At 37.1% G+C, this 20313-nt stretch overlaps 2 protein-coding genes across 4 annotated transcripts in view; both read right to left on the reverse strand.

Moving 5' to 3' along the window:
* The window catches only part of LOC144652556 (acyl-coenzyme A synthetase ACSM3, mitochondrial-like), a 70605-nt gene extending 69749 nt beyond the window's left edge, over window positions 1-856 (reverse strand). For both annotated transcript variants that reach the window (XM_078512607.1, XM_078512608.1), the window contains exon 1: window positions 620-856. The gene's annotated coding sequence lies outside the window, so the exon portion shown is untranslated. The remainder of the gene's footprint in view (window positions 1-619) is intronic.
* A 1069-nt stretch (window positions 857-1925) lies between these two features.
* LOC144652554 (acyl-coenzyme A synthetase ACSM4, mitochondrial-like) overlaps window positions 1926-20313 on the reverse strand; it is a 100566-nt gene continuing 82178 nt past the window's right edge. The window contains exons 2-15 of one of the 2 annotated variants that reach the window (XM_078512603.1): window positions 15618-15718; window positions 12500-12612; window positions 12095-12231; window positions 11477-11544; window positions 11317-11371; window positions 11015-11136; window positions 10017-10371; window positions 7866-7949; window positions 6881-6982; window positions 6424-6475; window positions 5507-5582; window positions 3919-4015; window positions 2922-3041; window positions 1926-2345 (exon numbers count right to left, since the gene is read on the reverse strand). In XM_078512603.1, the coding sequence (XP_078368729.1) occupies window positions 2259-2345; window positions 2922-3041; window positions 3919-4015; window positions 5507-5582; window positions 6424-6475; window positions 6881-6982; window positions 7866-7949; window positions 10017-10371; window positions 11015-11136; window positions 11317-11371; window positions 11477-11544; window positions 12095-12231; window positions 12500-12612; window positions 15618-15718 (1569 nt within the window). In that variant the 3' untranslated portion in view covers window positions 1926-2258. The remainder of the gene's footprint in view (window positions 2346-2921; window positions 3042-3918; window positions 4016-5506; window positions 5583-6423; window positions 6476-6880; window positions 6983-7865; window positions 7950-10016; window positions 10372-11014; window positions 11137-11316; window positions 11372-11476; window positions 11545-12094; window positions 12232-12499; window positions 12613-15617; window positions 15719-20313) is intronic. The other variant, XM_078512604.1, reaches the window with a different exon arrangement.

A 20313-nucleotide genomic window follows, 5' to 3' on the forward strand; every position in this document is an offset into this window, starting at 1 on the left:
CCAATGAACTGCCGGTTGATTCTGTAGATCATTATCATCGTTGGCTTGAATAAAATCATATTTAGGTTACTTAAGATAAGGACATGATCAACAATCTTCGGTCGTTTTTTTTAGCCGACATTGTTAAACTCGTTGACACAAAATTGCCCGCGATACGCTTCCCTGCGCTTATACTGGTGGGCGACACATGGAGACTGCAAAATTGCAGATTTGAATACCTGCCTGATATGAATTATCGTTCTTATTAGCATAAAAAGACTTTAAAATGTCTGCAGTCTGTATTTGTTGCACACCGGTGCTGATGACTGAGAAGAAGACCGTCAACGATCGCGTGATACGTAGCTTCGCCTTTGGCGTTTTCAGTTACATTAGTTTTCAATCAAGAATTCGGGTTACTCAAAAACAATTTGACACCAAGTATTTCCTAAGTTAAAACTCTGAAGTTTAAGGGATAAACATTAAACACAAGCAAAGCAAAATGGCAAGATTGTTGCGTGTCAAAACACAGTCTCGGTTGAAAATGAATAATGAGGTCCATTCCCACGAACACCAAACTTAACACCCTTTTAGCTTTTTAACAACAGTCCTGCTTTAGTATATTTCCTGCTGATGCACTCACCTCGATGTTTCCTTTTTCTTCTTTGCAAACGTAAAGTTGTCCTGGCCGAAGGTTTCTGATTATTGTATCATTTACATTCGTGAAATATTCACTATTTCTTGCGACTGTGTAATTTGCATAACACTACTTGCAAGTAGCGCAATGCAAATTTCATTATCGCAGAAAACAATGAGTATTACACGATCACAAATACCACAATTAAAATAAGGTCCCTAACGACGCTTACAACAACGTCGATGAAAAAATGAAGTCTATGAAATGTAATGGCTCTTTCTCTAATCCTCTTAGAAGCACGTGTATTGAAAGGTAACAACAGGTAACTTCGTCTGGAAAGAAATTTTCCCCCATTTCTGCCTATGTTTCGTGAGTGATTTTCGGTGTTTTCGTGTGATAAATATTCGTAAATTAGGGCTATGACTAAAGTACTTTGCAAGGTCACGAAAGCGGAAAATAAAGCAAGAGCAGAAAGGGTGTCACTGTACTTAAGTTACCACGAAACATTTATCGATTCAGTTGTTCTGTGAATGACTGGGGGTATCAAAACTGTTAGTGATCGAAGCTTTTCTTATATGATTTGGATAGTTGGTTTAAGTACCAATTAAAAATATAATTATTTTTTGCGATAAGATTAGTCAGCTAAAAAGTGAGAAAAATGTATCTAGACTTTTAGGAAAAATTTTCAGGCCAAAATTGTCTCGAATTCCCTTTTTCGTATATTTAGAAGCAATCTAAACAATTATGGAGAATCGGTTGACATTTATAATAAACTTTTCTTGAGAAATCCTTTTATGCATAAAATCTAAACATATCAAACGTTCTGTAATCACATTTGCCTATACGTATTGTAGTATAAAGCGTTTCATGTCCTAGAGGCTCATAGCTTAACCATTCAGTTAGGCTAGCGTACCTCCGACAGGTACAGTAAAAACCCGCGAGTAAGAACCTAACATTTAAGAACCTGTTAGGCTAAAATTTGCAAATTAGATACCATTTTACAAGAACCTATTTAGCCTCATATTTGGAAACAGGTTCTTATTTTCTGAAATGGATTAAAAATGTTTACTTTGGGGCAAAAAGTTTGGACAAAGCATTACTGTGCTTGTATACCATGTCAAATTCTAAATGATTAGCGCTTCATTTTTAAGTAAGCACTTATGTGGTATGCAAATGTTATACAAGGAATAGGCCAAATACTACTAAAATATCTATAACAACATTGAATTTTTTTCGTCAGAAATTAAGAACCTATTAAGAACCTAATTAACCTAAATTTGTGTTAATAACCCTTTATGTAAGAACCTGTTAAGGCTAACCTGAAAAATAATAGGTTGTTGCTCGCGGGTTTTTACTGTACAACTAACATGAAAAATAAAAAAGAATGACAGATCGAGAAAAGAACACTATGATTAGCCAGCGTTTTTATTGTCTGACTGTCTGGTCATCTTAATTAATCAGATTATTCACAGTCCTGATTTCACCTTTAAGCAATTACTTTATGTCAAATGCGGAGAATGAAACATTTACTTCAAAATTATTTCGCAGCGATTCGAACGAGAAAAAAATGTTGTAATTGAATTATTTAATTCTATTTTCTCTTAAAATTGGCAGCTACTTAATCAGTTCCTCTGTTATGCTTCATTCACTTTTTACTCCATTCCTTATTCTTCAGTTCTTGTCTGTTGATCTTGCCTACTGTAGTTTTAGGAAGATCCTCAATAAATTCCATCTAAAAAACAAAAAAGTTATTTAATGAGTATGAGGATAAAAATTTATGCCACAACGTTTTTCCAAAACGGGCGAGTGGCTTCCCTTTAATTTTTTTCCATATTTGATCATTTTTAAGAGTAAGTGTCAGTAAAAATTGTAAAAAACAAAAAATAAAACCGTGGCCCCGGTCAAAAAATCGAATTGGTTCACACCTTGTCAGTTTGTTGGCCTAGGTACCTGAACTATATGGGGTTAGTTTTTTTTTAAAATATCCAATAGAAAGACAAAAATCCGTTAAAAAACGGCATTCGTACCAGAAGCTCATATTTCATTCGGAATTTTACACTTTTTGTGTAAAAAAGTGACCATGCTTCTGTGTTCTCAAAAACTCCTGGAAGGCCCTAGACGTTGATTAATACGACCTTTTGACATAAATGTTCGGGGAATTAGAAAATTTATATAAGCACCTCATCTTGCTGTGCCTGTTTTTCTAATTCTCAAGAAGTGGTTTTGCCAAAGCACTTTAGCTGGAGTGAAAAGAGCATATGACTATAGGTTCAAGAATAATGAAAGAAATGTAATGATGCGGTATTACCTTCTTTGGGCACATCCATTCTCCAGTGTTGTATGTCACGTGATCTTGCAGTTCTTTAATCAATTCATCTTGATGTTTGTGTTTAAATCCACTTGACAACACAATGAACGCTTTAATTGTCTACAGGAACAAGAATAGATCCATGGCATCAAAAACGTTAACTTTGCTCACAGTATTTGTGCTCTTAGAGCTGGATTCCAGGGCTGAGATTTACAACGCTCTTAGGATTGTTCAAACACAAAAGCTTATTGCTAAGAAAAGCTAAGAAAAAACACTTTAGATGCATCTAATTTTAGAAGAGTTTCATGAATCCGGTGTCAGATTCCAAAAGCAATAATTCTGGATTTCAAAAACAACAAGTAATCAGATTCCAGATTTGTTTAACTAACTTCAAATGAACTAGATATGTCCAGGATTGAACGTTAATGAGATGCACGTTCCTGAGGACAGGCATCACAAAGTGTCCCCATTAATAAACGTTCGCCAAAACACACCAAAATTCTGTCAAATATGAACACACTCAAACATGAAGTACTTATTAGAAAATAGTTGCATTCAATCCTGGACCACAATACTTTGTCAAGTATGATAGTTGTATCTTTTTTCCAGCCATTTATTCTTTACGTTATTTAACTGGCAGCTATGTTTGACAATCATTTGCTGCTTGCCAAGAAAAAAACAGCCTGGTTATAATTATTAAATCAGGTACGCACGTCCACGTTCTTGTAGCTTCTTGTCATTTCAATAAAGTTTAAACTAATACCAACACTTGTCCTCTTCAACATGGCCACATAAAAGAGAGAACACTCTAAACAGTCTTAAACCTTCACCTTCACAGTTTTACTTTGTCTCTCACACAACGATAGTGGGGAAAAATTAGTAAAAGGGAAGCTTAAACATGCCACCTTCGATTGCTTTGGACAATTCCACTTTTTGATTCATGGCTGTTTTTTCCTTAATGTATATCCAGTGTAAATATCCTACTTATATGGATTACCTGTCCCATCATATAAGGGCTGCTGCACACAGCACAGTCCAGTACTGCAGGATGTCCTTTCAGGCAATTCTCCACCTCATAAGGATTGATATTGAGTCTATAAAGTGAAGTATATCAATGCAACCTGATTAACACAAAAATATGACATAAGACAATATATAGATTTAGGTAAGCCTACAAGCGGAGCTCCCAATTTATTTAATTTTCACTGGAGCTTACAATGTTTTCATTCTAGTGAATAAGCGGCCAAAGTACTAATGTTTATGGCGGTTTATAGGTGTGACACAAATTTAAATAGCTCACGGTTCTACTGAATGTCAGCAGTACGACAAAAATAATAATCTTAAAGCGGGGCAAAATCATTACTCATGGCACGAAAAATTACTTTAGAGTACAGTAAATTATCTGCTTTCTAGCAATAGAAAATAGTTTCGCGATCCTGTTATAGTTTCGCAGCAGTTTAGTAGACTCCACAATATCTATTACATTGATATAGGATATATTCAACGTGCATTACAGAGTCTGTCGGATTAGCTCAATCGATAAGGTGCCAGTCTGCGGATCCGGAGGTCGTGAACTCAAATCCCATAGGGTAAAGTTTTTTTTTTCTTTTTTCCTTTTGTTTTTTTTTTTTTTTTTTACCCCGTAGCAATAAAATGGTTTGTTTATTCTATCAACCCGATTTAGCTTTCGAATGCTCCTTCATGTACGATGCTGGCTTTACAGATAGACACGAAAGTCATCGATCGATTATGGCTCTCAATGTCCACTTTTTTGGCAGTCGATTACTTTCTACACGTAATTTTCAGCCACATTTTGTTTCATTGCTTCTTGTTTTTCTTTTCAAACCTCTTTAAATTTTAAAGGCCGCCTTTATACGGCCGCCTTTATACGGCCTTCTTGCTTCACTATGGCCGCCATGTTGCGCGACTCCGTACGGACGCCGTACGTACGCGCCCGCGAACCATGCCGCTATCCATGTTGACCATGAAAACTCATTTCGATAGTGTTCCTTCTTTCATGCATATGGGGCTCTGCTCTGCGGCCCTGCGGGCCGCTGTAGAGCTCCGCTAATATGATATGTACCCTACTTACAAATGATATGTACCCTACCGGTTCCATTTGGCGGCGTTAAAGGATATTGCTACATTTTTTCATGTTTAAGCAGATCTCCTATATTATGTTTAAATTATAATACAGTTTGGTTTCTTTGTGCACTCTTCTTGGGTAAACAATCTATGTTTTAAAGTATAGAGTAAATGAACTGAGTGGAATGCAGTTCAGTGAGCGATAGGATTCCCAGAACAGTAAAGAGTTCTTTAAGCCGATTTAAGGTCTGTCAAGTCACATACCAAAAGATCAGTTTTTTTATGTCTAATTTAAATTGCATCTTGGATAATTTTGAATACGTTTAAGAAATCATTATTCGTGCAACCTCTCCTCAAAACTCGTATATCAAATAGTATAAATAGTTTGTAAAATATTTCTCACCATTAAATAGAAAACCATGGAGTAACCAAAAAACTCAGCAGCAAACGCTTTTTGCCTCACGATGAAAATGTACCATAAACAAGCGTTATTATCTTACGAATTGTAGAAGATCATGTCATCAGCTCTTCCAACGATCCAGAAATAGCCTTCAGAGTCCATTCTTCCCAAATCGCCTGTTGAACATGCCAAGCATAATAAATACTGTAAAGGCATTAATTACTTACGCCCAGTGCAATTTTTGTTTTTTTTTTTCTAACGAACAATTAGCTCATACAAACCTGATCTCAATTCATGGAAAGCCTTTTTGTGACGAAGATGACGAACAAAGGAACCAACTGACTAAGCGATGGACAGACAGACAGACAGACAGACAGACAGACAGAGATAGCAGGACAGACAGACAGACAGACAGACAAACAGACAGACAAACAGACAGAGATAGCAGGACAGACAAACAGACAGACAAACAGAAAGACAGACAGACTGACAGAGATAGCAGGACAGACAGACAGACAGACAGACAGACAGAGATAGCAGGACAGACAGACAGACATACAAACAGACAGATACTATGCTATACTATCATGGTCATTGTAACAAAGGTAACAAGGAAGAGGGATTGTCTTGCGATGTCCCTCAGGAGGCGATGTCCCTCAGGAGGCGATGTCCCTCAGGAGTTTTATGACAATGACCAACAAGTCGAACATAATTAAAAATACCAATTTTAACAATCTTTATTGTAAGAGATCTTAGCGATTTTTATCTTTTTATCATTGTAACAACTTTAGCAATTTATCTATTTTTAGCAATTAGTTTAGCGTTTTTATTTTTTAACCTTGATATAGTTTTAATGTTTTTATCTACTAGTTTTAATGTTTTATTTACACACGACCCCACAAGCTATGTAGCTTTTTTATCCCATCGTGTATAAATAAAGGTTTTGATTTGATTTGATTTGATCAGGTTTCAAGACGAATACTTTTAGAAGAGTACTTTATTTGACACGTTACACACCTGTTTTGTAGAAATCTCCAGAAAAACATGCTGCGGTTTTCTCAGGTTCATCCTGCAAGAAATAAAGTACCCTGCCATTGTGAGTATACTTTGAAAGTTTGTCTCATATATGGTACATGTGTACGCCTTAGAGTTCGTTAAATTTTGTTCATGTAACACAAATTACATATACATGAGAACAGCTAATGCATACATGTACACATTTTAAGAAGTATATTTTCAAACAGCTTTTTTTCTCCCAGACGTGCGTAGTGTCCTCAACAAAATATTAAAAGAAAGAACACTGATGAATTAGCACCGTTTTATTGCCCTCTTCCTGAAAAGTCGTCACCACGTTTGAATAAGTTGCGTATCGTTCTAAAAAATAAGTTACTATCAAGAAAAAAATGGATTCGTATATATGAAGATTAACTTTAAATGAAAATTTTTAAATCTTAATGTAATTAAAAGTTCTCATCACGTAACGAGTAAACATTCCAACAGGACAGTAAGGCTTTACACGAACCACAACCCTTCCCAGTGTACCTGGAGGCACTTCTTGGTAGTTATCATCAACGATCTAAATCGTTTAAGGCAAATGCAAGTGAATCTTCTCTAGCATAGGGTTATACGATCAAATTTTCTAGTACGTGTAACAACTCGAGCTGCTGTATTTTGAACGGTTTGCAATCTTGAAAGTAGATGCTGTGGAAGACCATATAACAGTGAGTAGTCCAGTTCTTGTAAACCATGCGCCAAGCTTTCACAATCAGTGTTGATTCTGATTGAACATTGGCTTTTGTCGATTATTGTTAGCCACCGAAGTTTGATTTCTACCCGCAAATTCGTTTAGACGTTCAAAGATAATGTTTTTCATAGAATAAGTTGACTACCACTTATTTCAGAACAGTTTAGACCAAAAATCTGCGAAATCCCCGTGACGTAGCTCCTTTAAAAACGTTTGTAAAGTTTGAAAATAATCTTCACACATTTCCAAGTTTACCGTTTAATGGAATGAATTTGAACGTTTTAGTCTTGTGAAAGTTTGAACTTGACATGTGTTTGTACTGTGCTTCAACTAATCACTTGAATGAACATAATGAAAATGCGCGCTTTTTAAAAATTTATCTGGTTTTCTTTTTCTTTCTGTCCATTTAAAATAAGTAATCTCATGCAATCTAAAATAAATTAGCATAAATCTAAGTATGGCTGCCCAAAACTAAGTATGGCTGCCCAATCTTGTTAGCCAATCGTGGTTATTCTGGGCAGCCATGCACTTTACTCTATTTATTTTATTTATTGTATTGCTAATTTTAATTGAATGAAAAGGGTGCAAATAAAGTTGTTGTTGTTTGAAAAAATTGTGCTTTTTTTTCCATATCGTATTCGAAATCATGTGACTATAGCTACCTATAAAAATTTTCAAGAGGCAAAACATTTTAAATGAACCTTCATAAACTTACAAGCAGGTCGACTCCAGGAACAGCTTTACCGACAGAATCAGGGCGTGAGTCATTCTCAGGTACACTCGGCGTAGCTAATGAATGCTGCGAAGATAAAGATTGTTTTATTTCATTAAAATGCAATCACTAATTGGATACATTGTAATAATTGTTTGGTGAATTGTGCTTGAAAAACGTTCAAAGAATTTATAGTTCAGAGTTAGAGTTCAGCTCCACAGTAAGTAAATTTCCGCTGACCACAGACTAGTTGGAATCTCAAAATGCTTGGGTCGTGTCTTTGTCTGGTATTCCTAGTATTTATTTGGGAGCGAAGTATGAACACGTCAGCCAGGTACTAGTGGACATACCGTATTTATTCGATTAAACGCCTCCCTCGAATAAACGCCGCGGCGTTCATTCCAATAATAGAGTCAAAAAGCAAATCCAGTAATAATCAAGTTTGAGCAAGCCTCAAAAATATATTCTTTGATTGTAACAATGCTTTAAGATATTGAAAATGACTTTTCAGACAAGCACAAAGACATTTTTTTGTTTTTTAAATTCAAATGTTCAGTTACGATATTTTTGTTAGCAAGAAATAAAAAGAATTTTAAATAAACGCAGCCCTCGTAAAAGGCGCCCTCGAATAAACACCGCACTCAAATCACGAAAAATTGAATAAGCGTCGCGGCGTTGAATCGAATAAATACGAGAGTTGTGAATACTTTCAAATGTCATCACAGCATCATTCACAAAGTCTATCGCAAGCAGGTAGCCAGTTGGTTTAAAGATCTAATACGCTGTCAAATATTTTCAGGGTGTGTAACCAGGGTATTTAATTTGCGCAACTACGTACGGTTTTCGAACATTCTTTGTAGCCGCGCCACAAGTGTGGAATACTTTACCTTCTGACATTCGAGCTTGCGATAAAATACCAGAGTTTAAGCGCAAACTAAAGACATATCTATTTAGGAAAGCTTTTAGTTAGGTATTTTTATATTTCAGTGTTTTTTTTTAATTAATTAATTAATATACTACTTGATCTAGCTAGTCTTTTTATTCTTTTTAGTCTTTTATTCTTTTATTGATCTTTTATCTTGTATTTTTATTATACATATTGTAACGTTTTTATATAGATTTTTAATTTTAACATTGTAAAAAAATTGTAAAGCACTATTGGATAGCGATAGAAATAGCGCTATATAAATAGAGTATTATTATCATTATTATTATTATTTAATGAGAAATGGCTGAATAATAGAGAAAATCGAACCTTAGGACTGCAACAGCTAAGCGACATATAGATGGCACAAAAAGCAGTACTGACGCCTTCTTCGGGAGATAATGTCACTATAACAAATATACTCAGGATAGTGGGGGACTTTCAAGTGTTGGGGGTGGGGAGGTTTTTTTAATCTACTTCTCGCGTATATCTTAAAACACGTAGAAGAAATAGTGATTAGCTGCTATTCAATGGCTGCGGTCACATCTAGACTACTAACTATAGTTAAGACGGCGTTAACTATTGTAAGCTATTTCGGTAATGTGACCGCTTCTCTGTTCGCCCTCACTATAGTTAGAAAATTTACGCCTCTCTGATCCAAAACAATACAGACTAACTATAGGTATATCCAAGCAAGGTTCATGGGTTAGTCTTAAATTTACAAACGAAAAACCAATCAGAATGCGACAATTCTTTTCGCACGTGCGAGATGAACATAAATATGCAAAACAAAGCGTGAAGGAAGGAAAAAAAGAAAAACAACATGCCAAGAAATTACATATCACCAATGTTAGCAAAAAATAAAGCTTGAATTATTCGGCGTCTAGCATCCTCACTTCATTTCATTTTCTTCAACGCCGAGATAGAATTGAGGAACAACAACAAACAGATCAACAACAAGGGCTGTCATGAACTAATTAAAATTCGAAATAATTCAAAAGCTAATCAGAACTAACTATAGTTAACTGCATTGGTGTGACCGCTTAGACGACCCAAAGCACTAACCATAGTTAGGTATGACGTCACGTAACTTGAGACTAACTTTAGTTAAACTTTAGTTACGTTGTAGATGTGACCGCAGCCAATAGCTACTAACGTGTCACAGCGCAGAGTGCTGTGTGACAATTTCACTACATAAGTGACCGTGAGAGATCTCTGTAACAACGTACCGTCTCTGTTTGTCCATAGCCGCTCACAAGTTCCACTCCTGTCTCTTCTTTCCATCTACGTATCACATGTGTGTTTACAGGTGCTCCGGTGACCATACAAAGTTTTAAATTGGGAAAACGTAAGCTTTTTAAATTCCCCTCGTTCAATGCTTCCAAAAAGAAGAAAGGTTTAAATAGGCCATGAGTTATGGGGTACTTCTGAAGGGTGTCCAGTGCTTCCCTGGTGGTAACGTACTTGTAATGTGCAAACGCTCCAGAGCCAGCAGACCAAGCCGAGAAGAAACTTAGAGCAGGAAGCACCGACCAGCCGGATGGGATAGCAGTCCAACTTAAATCTGTTTCTTCAAAACGAGTACTGAAAAAGAAACGTAATGCCTTTTTTATGACAGAGCAATTTGGTTTATTTTAGTAATTCAAGATGCTCGGGAGGCCAAGGGGCCCGTTTCTCGAAAGCCCCGCAAACTTTTCGGGCCTACAAAGTCATTTTAAGTTGCCTGTACCTTAAAAACAGAGAAATGTATGGGCCTAAAACTTTGTATGAAGGAAACCTCTGCTCATATTAAACGCGTGTGAATTAAATAACAGCTCTGTAACCATAAGGTTTGAGGTTTTGCGATGGCTTTCCGGGTGCTAACACTTTTCGGGACCTTCGAGAAACCGCCCCAAGATTTTAATATTAAATTTCCTTTCATCTGGAGACATGTTATTATTATTAGATGTCGCTGCAATTATATTTTCCGAAGAGCTTCTGTGCTTTACTATTCATTTATCCGACTGGCGCCGGAGTCAGAATGTTTCGGAAATGAGCTCAAGTCAATTCTTCGGAAGTCTCCGCAGGTTGAAATATAATTTTGAACTTTTTTTTCAATTCTGTTTTGTTGCACCTTTTCCAATGTTATGCCATCACGTTACGAAATAATAAAACATGCATACCATCAAGCAGAGATTACGATTTATTTCTCTTATCAAACAAGGCCAAAAACAACGGTTTTACGTACTCTCGCATTCCAGTACTCCCCAGTCCCATGCTAGCCTGTGTATGTTCTGCCATCTTTGAATTTCCGGTTGTTCCGCTTGTGTGGTTTATGTTAGTGGGTGCTGAGCTCAGTGACTTTACAGACTGAAAAGAAAGATAATGACTAACAATATCAATAAAAATTAGTCTATTACAGGGATTAACCCAGCTTCACTGACTCAGTCAGCTGAATATATGCAAGAAACAGATCAACAACAACAACATTAACAGCGTTCCCGTCTTAAAGCCCTTGTCGCTACTACTGATTATTCTAATCGTCCCTACCTGATGATCAGCACTTGCTTCTTGAAGGAGATCCTCAAATGACAGCCAGTCTTTCCTAGAGAAGAAAAGTACAGCTTCACTAGCTGATAAACTATCACAAGAAGCAATACAATGTACCAAGTTATTGCATTTAATTGGAGAGCTTGGATTTTGGGGTTACCTTTTTTCCTGTCTCATTCTGTTGACCAAAAGTTTGCTTCTCATATTGACTTCACCAGAGCTAGTAATCTAAAACAGCGACGACAACGAAAAAAAATTAAAATTATATCTACCTTCAAGATACGCCTTGTTTATGATAAACACAACAACAAGGCAAAACAAGACAAGAGGGAACCATGGAACGTCACTTAATACGTTCTAAGACAACTCTGACACTGGCTCTGGCACAGTTTCAATAAACACAACAGTACTGCCAAGATATGGAAAAAACAACACCGAATGAAAACACATGATTCGACACGACACGACGAAGGTAAACTCAAAACAATGAGTTCTACAGAAAAGAATAGATTTTTTTTCATTCTGGCACTACGGAAACACAGGACGCTATTCGAGACGAACAGAAACTACAGCCACTAGGGCCACGAACTCGAGAATCTTATAGTAGTCATTATCACGCTTATGCACTCATGCTTACGTCATCCTTGGTCACGTGACCTACGGTTTCCCGTTGTTCTACACGAACAGGATGCAGACAACTTTGCGAGTCGCAACTTCACAGTACAACAAAGTATTTCCCTGGTCGCCATTAAGAATAGTATGGCTGTTAATAACGAACCTGATCGACCACATCCAGCAACTCACTGTTAACCTGATCACAAGGGGCCGCCACCACACAAACTGGTTTTGATCTTAAAATTCTCCTGTGAAGTTCTTTTGGACCAATATCGACTGGAGTTATAACAAATACGCCACCTTTGGAAAAAAAATCATCACGTGATAAATGTTTATGTCCACTCTAGAGAAACATCAGTTCAGTTTATTTTTTTCAGAATTTTTTTTTGATAAATTTAGTTTGCGTGAAGCCACTGAGAAGTGCATTTCAATCCATTTTTCACAAAAGAAACTGTTGCCTTGCGTCAGTGAATGTCCCACCGTCTCTTTCAGGCTGAAAGGTTAATATAGTTTAAACTTGTGTTACGAAAACGTACAGTAGTTTTCCTTGACAAATCTTAAGCAATACCTGTTCTTAAACAAGCAGCTTGTATTAGCCAGTACTCTGGAATTGTGGGTAATATCACCATTACGCGATCTCCTGGTTTGATATCAGCTGTTGTACACAGCACGTTAGCAGTCCTGAAAGAAAAAGAGTGACGCCCGTATACAGTAGAACGTGTATACACTATTGTTTTTCACCTTTGTTGTTTCCAGTGAATGCACCATATTCGTATTCTCGGTATTAGACTGGAATTAACTTGCAATGGAGACTAATAATAATATGGGGAATCTTTTCAAACGGAAATGACGTGAAGCTCTTGTAATGATATTCCCTTGCATAACTAGCCTCCATTGCAAGCTAGTTTCAGTCCAACACTGACAATACGAATATGGTCTATTGTAGTTATGCTTCGTTTGAATTGTAGCTATGTTTGGTTTGAAGAGAAAGCGCCATGAATATCGTGCAGAATGAAATCAGGGGAAGAAGGCGGTGTTTTAATTGTCTCGCTTACCAAGATCTTTAAAACTCTTTCAAAACAAAAATAAAATTTGGATATGCATGGCGCTTTTAGAGCGAACTAGCAAACTGTCATGTTCTAGGCTCTGAGGATTGTTAGTATAGCAATAGAAAACAAAGGCTGACTTGTTAAACAATCAGTTCGTAAGTGTCTTTACTCAGGAAGACTTATCAAACATCCCAGATATTGAATATGACAGAATACCAGCTATTGACAGTCTGTCTATCACCATTAATGGCGTTGCAAAGCAGTTATCGCTGTTGAAGACAAATAAAGCTTCTGGACCTGATGCCATTCCACCGTGGTTTCTAAAAGAATACGCAGTCGAAATTGCTCCTATCCTAACTAATATCTTCCAGGATTCTATCGTGAGTGGTACCGTACCATATAGATGGAAATCGGCAAATGTATGTGGTGTCTTTAAAAAAGGGAAAAAGTCCGATCCTTCCAACTACAGACCCATATCTCTAACCTGCATAGCATCGAAAATCCTCGAACATATTGTACACAGCCATGTGATGAAACATTTTGATCATTATAACATACTATCAGACTGTCAGCATGGCTTCAGATCAAAAAGATCTACAGAACTTCAATTAATACTTACTATTCATGACATTGCAAGTTCTCTACAACAAAACAAATCTATTCATGCTGCTGTGTTAGACTTTTCGAAAGCCTTTGATAAAGTTCCATACCAACGCTTACTAATGAAGCTGGAGCGTTACGGTATCCATGGTAACCTTTTGTCCTGGATGGAATCCTTTCTCACTAAGAGGGCACAAACTGTCATCTGTGAGGGTGCAACATCTACCTCCTCCCCAGTGACCTCGGGTGTACCACAAGGGTCAGTATTAGGCCCACTGTTGTTCCTAACGTACATCAACGACCTGCCAAACGGTCTAACCTCTACAGTTAAGCTGTTTGCCGATGACACCCTTTTATACGGTGTGGTGGTTGAAGACTCAGATTGCGACAATCTCCAAGACGACCTCAATAAATTAGAAATCTGGCAAAACGAGTGGCAAATGGAATTTAACCCTTCTAAATGCAACATCATCTGCATTTCAAATAAGCAAAGTCCTCCTCAACGGACATATACTTTCTGTGGGTCCAAACTTGAGCAAGTTGACTCTGCATCGTACCTAGGAATTACTGTTAACAGTAAACTAAAGTGGTCTGAACATATCTCATCTATCTCAAGCAAGGCAAGTCGGTCCTTGGGGCTGATCAAGAGAAATCTCTGGAACTGCCCCAGGAAAGTACGCGAAACGGCCTATACCAGCATCGTCCGACCCAAATTGGAGTACGCAAGTGCCTCGTGGGACCCACACCACAAAAAAGAGATTTCAACCCTGGAGAGAGTTCAAAGAAAAGCTGCCCGTTTTTGCCTTCAAAACTTCAACAAAACAGCTAGCGTGACAGACATGTTATCTGATTTGAAATGGGACACGCTAGAGACAAGACGAAAGAAAAACAGACTGACTCTAATGTACAAACTTAGTAATAACCTAGTAGACATAACTACGGAAAATCACTTAATACCAAACAGTGAAAAAAGAACACGCAATAGCCATGCTTTTAAGTATAGGATGCCAAAAGTTTGTAAGGACGTTTTTAAGTTTTCTTTTTTTCCTAGATCAATAACAGAATGGAACTTGCTGCCCGCTGACTTAGTGAATTGCAAGTCATTATCGAATTTTAAATTAAATTTAGGGAAGCATGTAAACAAGTAAATTGTAACTAAGTATTTTTATATCTTATTTATACATGTACATTTTGTTTTTGTTATTTTGTACTCTTATAGTTGATGTGATGTCTTAAACGATGTTATCAACTTAATAAATGTAGATGTAGAAACAGGCGAACTAGTAAAACACAGAAGAGAAGTACTGGCGTAGAGTACTGGCGTAGAGTACTGGCGTAGAGTACTGGGGAAGAGAAAGCGCCATGAATATCGTGCAGAATGAAATCAGGGGAAGAAGGCGGTGTTTTTATTGTCTCGCTTACCATGATCTTTAAAACTCTTTTAAAACAAAAATAAAGTTTAGAACAAGATGTTTTAGAGCGAACTAGCAAACTGTCATGTTATAGGCTCTGAGGATTGTTAGTGTAGCAATAGAAACGGGCGAACTAGTAAAACACAGTTCACGACACACGCCAGAAGGTTGTTTTTACTATTCGCGCCTCTGTTTATTCAGTCCTTTCACAAATTGAGAGTCAGGATAAGAGCCAACATATAGTTATGTAGTAACAGAAGCATATTAACTAGGTGATATGCTTAACTTCTGGTAGTAAGGAATCGAATGCCACTAATTGGCTAGAAGGGGGGGGGGGGGGGGAGTCCTTACTTTATTTCAACTACTATTGTTAAATACAGATTAAAGGACGTGAGGTAAGGACATCCACTCTAGAGAGATCTAACTATGAGCAAGCTCTATTGCGATTTTTAAAAAGATACCTCATATTTATAGCGAGTAATTACAACATGAGGCAAACATTACTGAACTTTGGTTGTTGGTACTTTAAATTTCTGAAAAAAAAAAAAAAATTCTGTTCGTGTTTAACCGTGACTCTATGTCCTATCACACACCGTCATTATTGTTCAGGATATCGGTAACTTACTTTTTTGAGTTTAAAGCAACATCTTGATAGCTCCACTTCAATTCGTTGCCAGCACCATCAATCCACCAGAGGGCTGGATGATCACTTTTCCTTTTTCCTTCCTTTTACGTCAGTAGAATAGAACGAAAAAATAAAAATGTAAATACAATTTTTAAAGTCCATACGCGGGACGAGGTTACCCTCAGTGTCCGAGCCAGAGGCTCATGTATAAGACGTAGGACTGAAAGATCGAATTGGAATTTAGTAGTGTTGATTTTTGCGGAGGGAGGAAAACCGGAGAACCCGGAGAAAAACCCTCGGAGCGAGGACGAGAACCAATCATAGTCAATTAAGGTGGCTCGACCCAGTTTTTTTCTAGCGATACCTAGCAACTTTGAAACCCTCATACTTAAAGCGATTGATGTCAATGACAAAACTACTACATCACATGCATTACACATAGACTGAACTTCAATATGATATAATTTTTTTGGCGACCAGAATGAATATCACGTGGCAATGACGTCACACAGGGTTTTGCTCTGAATCGATTTTTAGGCGGTAACCGCATTTTCTCTCGAGATCCTCCACGCTCATAGGCGTACGAGACGGGGGGGCGAGGGGGGCTGCAGCCCCCCCAGTGCCAAAATTTTTCGGGCAAAATGCTTGGAATTCGGGCAATAAACCTAGAGAAAAAATAGAAAATAAGCCGAAAAGTTTAGTCAACATTACGTTCAAAACGAATTACATCAACAGGAAAAGTATTGGAAATATACCAAACTTTGTGGTTCAAAAGTCCAAATTTCCCATTTATCTGCTTTCGTTTCCTCTCGCAAATTGCTATAATCATGTTCGATTTTTCTCGCAAATTCTGGTGACCCCTCAGTCTTTTCCATAGCTTGAGCGTTTGCGCACGGTGGATTTAGTACAAGACCTTGAAACAAAGCTGTTTTAAATGTAATGAAGCTAATGCTTTCGACTCAGATGTTTAGTTCTCAGGGCTAGCTTAAAACTTTCAACGAAATGTTTTAAAACCCGTTCATCCCTGAATGTTTTACACGCTTTTCTATGGTGGGAAAACAATGTAATTGTAAAAACAATGTAAAACAATGTAAATTGGCTTCCCAAAATTTAATTTTTGCTGAACTACCTTATTATAGGAAATTAACGCGTCATGAAATTAACGCGAATTTCAAACATTCGCGTTAATTTAAGTCGCGTTAATTTTTGTTAACGTTAATTTCCGCACCGTTAATTAAGTGGAGCGTTAATTTCCATGACGTTAATTTCCGTTATTTTGGCACCAATTTCTCGTTACAGTCCAGACGTTCTTGACTCCAAGGAAAAAGCATAATTTTATCTGCCACTATTATTGACACTGTGAAGAACGCTCAAAGTGGTAAAAGTACCACGAACATTGCTTTCGTTTAAGATTATAGGCCTACAAGTGTTGAAATATACTTGTTCCTGTTGTGTACGTCGCGTTAATTTCCTTCATTTTGAAATGTTACCCCTCTTTCGCGTTAATTTCCTTTATTGGAAAGTAATTTTTCCTTTAATTCGCGTTAATTTCAATCGCGTTAATTTCAAATACCTTAATTAACACAAGCGTTAATTTCCTATAATAAGGTAAACTGAATAAATAAAATATTTCCGAAAAAAGATTCAGTTTATTGACACCTTCGGACGACGCCACGAAATTAATTAAAGAACCTAAAGCAAGCAGGCGAAGTTTGTACACGACTATTTCAATGCACGTTTTATTTTCCGTTTTATATGCCTCTTTTTTCGGCTTTCAACCCATGCCATTTTTTTTCGGGCAAAAAGGTCCCCGCCCCCCCAGGACCGAAGGCGCCCGTACGCCTATGTCCACGCTACGTATACCTTGGGTGTTTGCCTTCATCTCAGTGGAGTTTCATCGAAATCTACAAGAGGAATTTTGAAATATCTTAGAATTTCTTTTTAGATGGTATAATTTATGTGTAAAATAAAGTCAAGACTTCATATAAAGAAATTTGCTTCTTTTTTATGTTTAATGAGAGGATTTAGCCCCCATTCCTTTTAGAAATGTCCCATATACTACATCCAAACCTTTAGAAGAAAGTAGGCTTGCGCGATGTCGAAAAATATGAAATATATGAATCATAGTGAAGCTCAATGTTTACCTCTATTTACAAATTTTCCGCCTACTTTCGCAAAAAAGCGATTATTTCAAAAACCCGTCAATGAATTTTTTCCAAATTTTTTCAGGGTGACAAATAATCAGTACACCACACAATCCCTAAATTTCATGCTCATTGAAAATATCTAAGGTTGTCTAAACTAAAAGCAAAATTGGGTAAACATTGAAGCGATGTTGAAGTTTTGAATAATTTTGTGCTCTGGGATTTCCTATTGTTTTGATTTAAACACAACATCGAATTCCTGTGCACCACGCATGTAATGACCGCGCTTGGCTACCCTCCGAAAGCTTTCCGAAATAGTTCGGAATATGGTAATATTCTCATCGAGTTCAAGTAAACAATAATGGATGAATGAATACATTTCCAACTGAAGAAAGCAGTCGCACAACACCAAACTCAAAGCCGGTTAACTTTTATCTCAGCCAAGACGTCGACCCAACAAGAAAAGCTAATGCGTGACAATTTCTTTTCCATTGTTCCATATTCTGGAAAGATTTCGGAAAGCTTTCGGAAGGTAGCCAAGCGTAGTCATTTCACGCGTGGTGCACAGGAATTCGATGTTGTGCTTAACTCGAAACAAAAGGAAATCCCAGAGCACAAAATTATCTCAAAATTCGACATCGCTTCAATGTTTACTCCATTTTGCGTTTAGTTTAGACAACCTTAGAAATTTTCAATGAGCATGAAATTTAGGGATTGTGTGGTGTACTGATTATTTTTCATCCTAAAAAAATTTGGAAAAAATTCATCGACGGGTTTTTGAAATAATCGCTTTTTTGCAAAGGTAGCCGTAAAAATGGTAAATAGAGCTAAACATTGAGCTCTACTCCGATTAAGATATTTTCATATTTTTCGAAATCGCGCAAGCCTACTTTCTTCTAAAGGTTTGGATGTAGTATATGGGACATTTCTAAAAGGAATGGGGGCTAAATCCTCTCATTAAACATAAAAAAGAAGCAAATTTCTTTATATGAAGTCTTGACTTTATTTTACGCATAAATTATACCATCTAAAAAGAAATTCTAAGATATTTCAAAATTCCTCTTGTAGATTTCGATGAAACTCCACTGAGATGAAGGCAAACACCCAAGGTATACGTAGCGTGGAGGATCTCGAGAGAAAATGCGGTTACCGCCTAAAATTCGATTCAGAGCAAAACCCTGTGTGACGTCATTGCCACGTGATATTCATTCTGATCGCCAAAAAATTTATATCATATTGAAGTTCAGTCTATGTGTAATGCATGTGATATAGTAGTTTTGTCATTGACATCAATCCCTTTAAGTATGAGGGTTTCAAAGTTGATAGGTATCGCTAGAAAAAAACTGGGTCGAGCCACCTTAAACAGAAGAGTTACTACAGAATAATCTCCAGATTTAAACGACTACAGTTCCATACCAACAATATATGAAAATGGCGGAGATAGCGCTAAAACGAAGCTTTTCTTACAGCGGCACTATGCTCTGGAATAACATGCCCAAATGTCTTAAAAATGCCGCATCAGTTAATAATTTTAAGAAAATTATCAAGAAGGTAGCTGACGTATCGGATTCCCACACGGCAATCATGTAAAGCAGTTTTAGTTTTAGTTTCTTTAATACTTGAGCTTATTGTAACTGATGGTTTTCCGTGTTTAAATAAAGTTTTACATTACATTACATTACATTACAGTATTCGTAATATTCATGTTTGTTTTGTGCGTCTACATATTTGACCACAAATCTCACTTTTCCAGAATAATCTCCAGATTTAAACGTCACTACAGTTCAATACCAAGAATATATGAAAATGGCGGAGATAGCGCTAAAATTTTCCAACAAAGTCTATAAAACAAGGTCAAACAAGGATTCGGGCTAAAAAAATGAGCTTGTAATGGGCTTGTAAATGAGCCGGCTTAGTTTTCTCTTAGCTTCATCCCTGTGAGCAAGCTATACAGCTGCATAGATGTTAAGCCTTCTAAACGCAACGCAGTGTTGCATATCTGTACCCCGTGACATGATTTGATAAAAGGCCTACTGTCCCTCGTCACACAAACATCTCCTTTTCCTGTTTACGTTTCGCAATCACGAGTCACGTACGCGATCACATTTTAAGGTCAAACAACACACTTTTTAACGGGTAAGACGCCGATTCATTGTTAACTACTGGCACGCGAAAACAACGAATAAAGCCACAAAAAGAATATTTCTAGCCCTAGTAGCAGCTTGCCAGAAAGACGACTGAAAATACCAAATAATACGAGAAGGGGAGACAACGACTTCGAATAACTTCGCTAAATGGCGTCGGAATGGCTTCAAATTCGGCACAAGACACAAGTAAGCGACACATTTGAGGTAGGTAAACTTTATTTCAAAATAGATAGTTATTTACCCGATTTTAGAGAATCCGTGATTTTCCCATACATTTCTCTATATACACAAGCTGTCGCATACACCACGTATGTAGAGTCGGCCGCCTGAAGGGCTCTAAAAACACATCAAAAAGACGACTTTTGAGCTTGGGAAGCCTGTGTGCATCCGAACTAAATTGCTTCG

The sequence above is a fragment of the Oculina patagonica genome, chromosome 4 (genome assembly GCF_052425735.1).
Source record: "Oculina patagonica isolate OP01 chromosome 4, crgOcupat, whole genome shotgun sequence".
Taxonomy (NCBI): Eukaryota; Metazoa; Cnidaria; class Anthozoa; order Scleractinia; family Oculinidae; genus Oculina; species Oculina patagonica.